This window comes from Myripristis murdjan, chromosome 14 (genome assembly GCF_902150065.1).
Source record: "Myripristis murdjan chromosome 14, fMyrMur1.1, whole genome shotgun sequence".
NCBI lineage: Eukaryota > Metazoa > Chordata > Actinopteri > Holocentriformes > Holocentridae > Myripristis > Myripristis murdjan.
Window position 1 is genome coordinate 11,240,685 of NC_043993.1, and position 6,000 is coordinate 11,246,684.

The window sequence follows — 6,000 nt, forward strand, 5'->3', positions numbered from 1 at the left end:
ATTGGTTCATTGTTTTCTCCCATCTCCAGACCTGAGTCACTGCACCACGAAACTTATCCATTCATCCACTCACTCGCTCACTCTGTGTTTGTGTCCTGCAGACCTGATCCACTGCACCAATGAGCTGAACGTCAGTGTTCCCCACCTGGCAGACACACTGCTGGAGCGCACAACCAGTAACAGCTGGATAGTGGTTTTCAAAGCCCTCATCACCACACACCACCTCATGATGTACGGCAACGAGGTGAGCTGATCACACACACACCTGAGCTGCGGGTCGGAGTTCAAGGTGCACAAACATTTCTCTGAGCCGTGGCCGTTCAAGAGCTCATCTCACTGGTTCATCTCAAGTGTTGTTGTGTGTCCTTCAAAACAATTTTTCGGTTGACGCCTATCACACGCCTGTCCGTCCAGGAATGGGGTCTCCTCTCTTTGTGGTCCTTCTCAAGATTTCTTCCATTTTTTCCCGTTACAGCTGCAGTTTTTCTGAGTTTTTTCTTGCCCGCTATCAGGACTAAGTCAGGGGGTGTCATCCTGTTTGTTGTAAACATATGGGCATGTACATATGGGCCCAGTATCACTGTAAACAGTGATACTGGGCTCTAAATAAACTTGAACCTGAACCTGAACTTGAACTTTGTGCTGCCGCTCAGAGTCATGATGTTTTCCAGTCCATATCTACTTAGTTTTGGAGTAGTACACTCCAGGTGAAGCTGTCAGCCTTATGAAAGGGAAGCAGCAAATAAATGTGAACCCAACAAGCTAACCAAGATAACTAAATATGGCTAGATTGCATTTTTTAAATTACTTGCAAGAGTTATGCTTCAGTAATATACCTCTTGTTTTATTGATTATCCGTTTATTTATTTTAAGCTATTTAGATTGAAGAACTGCCTCTGTGGCCCCTTCCACAAGGGATGACTCACTTGTGGGAGTCATTTAAAGGTGATTAATAAATCACTTCAAGGTTTAATTCAACCAAAGAGATCATTTATGACTCCAGAGCCACACTACCTTGGAGAAATGTTCATAGAAACGTCTCTGCCTCAGACGTCGTGCACATGACCGGTGTCTTTAGTCGGATGATTAAGACAAAGACTTGGAAAAAATGTCTGTACCCAATCCAGTGTTAACCTTTAACCCTCTCAACAAGGCAAAAAATAAAGTTTTATGTTAGTCAAGAGTAAGTAAACACATTACCACCAAAAAAATAGCACTTGAATACAACACTGTTCAACAGGCAACTTGGACTCATAGATTTCGGACTGTCCTACCAACACATGAATGCACCATAAGACTATAATCTGCAAATGAGTCTGTCACCTTTCCCGACACACACACATGCTCCCCGTGTCTGTGCACGAGTCACTTGATATTGTCAGATGATGTCAAATAACTCTCTCCTGTGTTTTTTTTTCCCACCAGAGATTGATCCAGTACCTAGCATCCAGAAACACACTCTTCAACCTCAACAACTTTCTAGATAAGGCTGCACTACAAGGTGATTTAATGCTGTTTGGCGATTTGGAAACTCAGCAATGTCGTACATCTAATAAAGTGACTTTATGCCTGATTCTCCCTGGCTCGGTAACACTATCTGTAAGCCTATTTCAGACTTGTATTACTTTACTCCAAAAAGGAAGCCACAATCCAGAATTGCATAGAGATAAATGAGCTCTCAGCCAGTTACAAGGAGGCACTGAATGTAGCTGAAAATGTGATACCCAGTCACTGGATGCTTTACAAAAATTTAAAAAAGAAAAATCCCCAGTGTAAATTGGTGCGGGGTCATTTTGATACACCATAAAAAGCAGATTGATTTCATCATCTTTGGGAGTAAGGGGAATATGCCCCTAGATGGCTTTGTACATTCCACACAAAAAGGGACTGCAGCTTTGCCTAATTTGAATGAAGGTCAAGGTGAGCTGTCTCTAACATGCAGCGCCCCCCTTCTGTCCTGCAGGGTATGACATGTCAACCTTCATCAGACGCTACAGCCGCTACCTGAATGAAAAAGCCATGTCTTACAGACTAGTGGCGGTGGACTTCACCAAGATGAAGAGAGGGTAACACACACAAACACAAACACACACACTTCACAGGCATGTGACACACATGGAGGAGTGTTTCATTTGACCTCAAAATGATGGGAACTTTCATCATGTGTAATTTCTTTCTTATAAATGCCGGTGTGCCACTCTACCTATTTTTGCAGTAAGGTGCCAGTGCTTGAGTTATAGATTAAAGAAACATGCAAAAGGATTGCTGAAGGTTGTTGTAGTCCAGCAATCAAAAGCTAAAAGCAGTGAGACAAAATCAATGTGTCCTGACTACAATGGCGGGCAGACTTTGACAGTAAAAAACAACTGAAGTAAAAAAATGAAGCAGAAAAAAAGACAATGTGGATTATGATCTCTGTTATGTGCATGACACAGTCTCCCGAGATTTAACACGATACACCTCTCAGCTTACTGATTTCAGACGCATTAAATATGATCTAACCAATTTAGAAATGAGAACAAGTCTACGTGGGTCTCAGCTGTGGCCCGCCTCACTGATCACTACATGCTTATGTCACGTTTTTGTCAGTTGCATCTCAAAGGTCCTCACATAAATCAACTTGTGCCAATGAACCTTTAATGAGGAGGATTGATCAAAACAGTACTGGGGTGATGTGTAGACATAACCCCCACCTGATTTGTTGATTGGTCCATAAAAATGATGGTATTGAACATCATTGATCAGCCATTAAAGGTGTTTGTTGACAACAGCACAGTAAAGATGATTCAAAGTATCAAGTTGCCACCCTAAACGTTTTTTGCCCTGAAGTTTTTGCATTTTTCCTGTGAATATCGATATACCATATACCATATTTGGTCCCAGATTGTACTAATAGCCTATTTCTGCATTATTCCATCACCGGATTTTCTACACAAAAAACCTCCATATACAGAAAACACCTTAACTTACCACTTCGATATACAGTAAGTCCTGAGTGTGTGTGTGTGTGTCATGTGTGTCTGTGAGCTTGTGCTCTTGTCTGTTGCCAGGGCTGACGGCGTGATGCGCACCATGAACACAGAGAAGCTGATCAAGACTCTGCCCATCATTCAGAACCAGCTGGATGCGCTGCTGGACTTCCAGGTAAACATCTCTGTCCAGGATCTGGAGCTCATCAGGTTGGATCCTCAGGAGATCTGGGTGGAGGGTGAAGGATTAATGCTCTCCCCTGCTATCAAAACACCCTTGAGCAAGGCACTTAAGTCCAGACTGCTCGAGCGGAGCTGCTAAGTGGCATCAGTAGGAAACTATACTAGTGCTGAGCAGCTGCCGGGTGTCAGTGTGTGTAAAAAAACTAGGCATAAGCAGTATAACTATAGTGACTGTATTTTATTTTATTTTTATCCTCATGCCTGGTTGCATTTTTATCTACTCTTGCTCCTTTTCCTGTGTTTCTGCTGTTAGTTTTTTTTTTTTTATTTATATTATTTGTTTTGTAATGGTAATTGAGTGCTTTATAACTAAAGATGTTGATAATGATAATGATTATGTAGTTATGATTATGTAGTGGTTGTTAATGTAAACATACATACATGTGCACCTGATCACAGCCATATCTCGCTCCTGTCTCGCTCTGTTTCTTCCTGTCTTGCTCTCTGCCTTGGTTTCTGTCTTCATCTCCAGCCTAACTCTAATGAGCTGACCAACGGTGTGATCAACGCAGCTTTCATGTTGCTGTTCAAAGACTCGATACGGTTGTTTGCTGCCTACAACGAAGGCGTCATCAACATGCTAGGTAAACATCACACAAACACACACACACACACACACACACACACACACACAGAAACATTTGGACAGGGAGATCCACAGTTAATCTACGCAATCTGAAACTAAACTGCTCGCCCTGACGTTTGGGACATCACATGACTGGAAACCCACTGAGCCCATTTTTTAAGGAGGTATCATTTTTGGCTCCTGCTATCGCTCAAATTCCAAATTAAAGACTGTAAAGATCACCTTCATCTCTTTCATGATTTATTAAGGCAGGGCAAAGTGGGTAGCTAATACTGAGAGCAGACCATTAAACTCCTCAGTGTGAAGTACATTAAATGATTCATCACTAAATGGACCTGATCTAAGGTGATTTCACTGTAATTGAGACTTGTGTCAAATAATAGTTGGGATTCCCATCTCAGGTGTAATCTCTGGTGTTTGTTTTAACCTGCATGGAATACTGCATGGGTGTAGATTATCATATCAACATCATTCAGACAGTGTTAGAATAGATTGCATTATTATATTCAGATTATTAAAGATTAAGTATACTAGATTGACTCTTAATAATGTTTTTTTTATTATTATTATTTGCCTTGTATTAGTGACATACATTGCATGTGATGGTGCCATTTCATTATTCTTCGTTTTTTCACAAAAGTACTAGCTGTGAGGTTTCAGCATCAACCCTTAACATGAAAGAGCGAGGGTTAATATGTAGATTTGCTGATTTGCTGCAGTGCTAAACAAAAATGAATCCAGTATGGAGGGAGGGGAGCTCACGCCTCTCTCGCATTAAGCTCCACTGTAGCTGCAGCTGCACTTTGTGTGCATCGTGCCTGGTGATTTTACCAACAGAAAAACAGGATTACGCAATAAAATGACGCCAGAAATGCAAAGCAAGTCACCAATCCCAGTTTTAAAATAACGTTTTAGGTTGGAATTTTCATTTCTTTTGATGTCCAGTGTTGTAAATCCCACAAATCTGGCACCTCAGCAAGATACAGTAAATAATTAAAAGTATTTGTTAACTCTGTTTGACTCGGCTCTGCGATCAACAAGTGAGTCAGCGTGCACTTCTGCCTCATGAATAAATGAATGCCCTCCACTCCGCAGAGAAATACTTTGACATGAAGAAGAACCAGTGCAAAGAGGCTCTGGAGATCTACAAGACCTTCCTGAACAGGATGACCAAACTGTCCGAGTTCCTCAAGGTGGCAGAGGTAACGTCTGTTTGTCCTGCTGGTCCTCCACTGAGGACACACTGAGCAAAGACACCACCGGAGAGGGTGGGATCGTCTGTCAGGAGTGCGTCTCAGGGGGTTAAGATGGTCTCCTCTCATTCTCTTCTCTTCTGGTTGGACTCGAACCGGAGCGGTGTCACACACAATCCGTTTCCAATGTGTAGTTTTCCATATTTATATGTCATTTTGTCCTGCCTTTTCAGAAGAAAGTCTTGACAACTTGTAGACCATTTTAAACTGTTGAGATGCATTCAGGACCTATGTTTTCTAGCTATCACCCTTGCGATCTGATCTACAGTCAGTCATTTTCTAACCGCGGCTCATGAGGAGCCCAAAAATGATTGCAGATCAGCGTCCAAGGGTCTCTTCTCCTTAATCTCCCGTCTTTTTTTTTTTACCTGTAGATTTTCTCATCTTTCTGTCCTTCTGTTGCCCTGACCTGGGGAGGGGGTAACCCCAAGACATTGATTAATGGCTGAGTGTTAGCCTATCAGAAAGCCACTCATGTAGAGCTTCAAGTTGAAGGACCCCTTCGCGTGCTGCCTGTTCACATGCCTGCACTGCATGCCCAAGCAAGCTGTTTTTTTTTTCTCTTATCTCTATCTCTGTCCTCCTCTCCCTTCCTTTTTGAGTTCCTCCCTCTCCTTTTTTTTTTCTTAAATATCTTCTACAATGGCTGTTATCCAGTTAGTAGTTTCAATACCTGCCAGGCTTCACAGTGAAAATAAACAGTTTTATCCTCTGTAGACTATGTAGCTTTACCCCATGCGTCATCTTCAAAGGCTTTCTCGCTGTTTGGTTTGGCTCCTGTTTGGAAGAAGGTTTGGGGGTAACGAAGGGGTGTAGCAGCTCTATCCAAAAAAAAAAAAAAAAAAAAAAAATCGAAAGCAGAAAAAAGCAGACTAACGTTGACTTTAAGGACCCATTCATTTACCTGTCTAACAAAATGTGTGTTTGTCTGTTTGTTTGTGTCATTTGT

General features: G+C 41.9%; 1 protein-coding gene across 1 annotated transcript in view; it reads left to right on the forward strand.

Annotated features, from left to right (window-relative positions):
* The window catches only part of LOC115371871 (phosphatidylinositol-binding clathrin assembly protein-like), a 29,966-nt gene that overhangs the window by 8,911 nt on the left and 15,055 nt on the right, over positions 1-6,000 (forward strand). The window contains exons 2-7 of the mRNA XM_030069448.1: positions 102-244; positions 1,426-1,501; positions 1,964-2,066; positions 3,051-3,144; positions 3,685-3,796; positions 4,894-5,000. Coding sequence (XP_029925308.1) covers positions 102-244; positions 1,426-1,501; positions 1,964-2,066; positions 3,051-3,144; positions 3,685-3,796; positions 4,894-5,000 — 635 coding nt within the window. The remainder of the gene's footprint in view (positions 1-101; positions 245-1,425; positions 1,502-1,963; positions 2,067-3,050; positions 3,145-3,684; positions 3,797-4,893; positions 5,001-6,000) is intronic.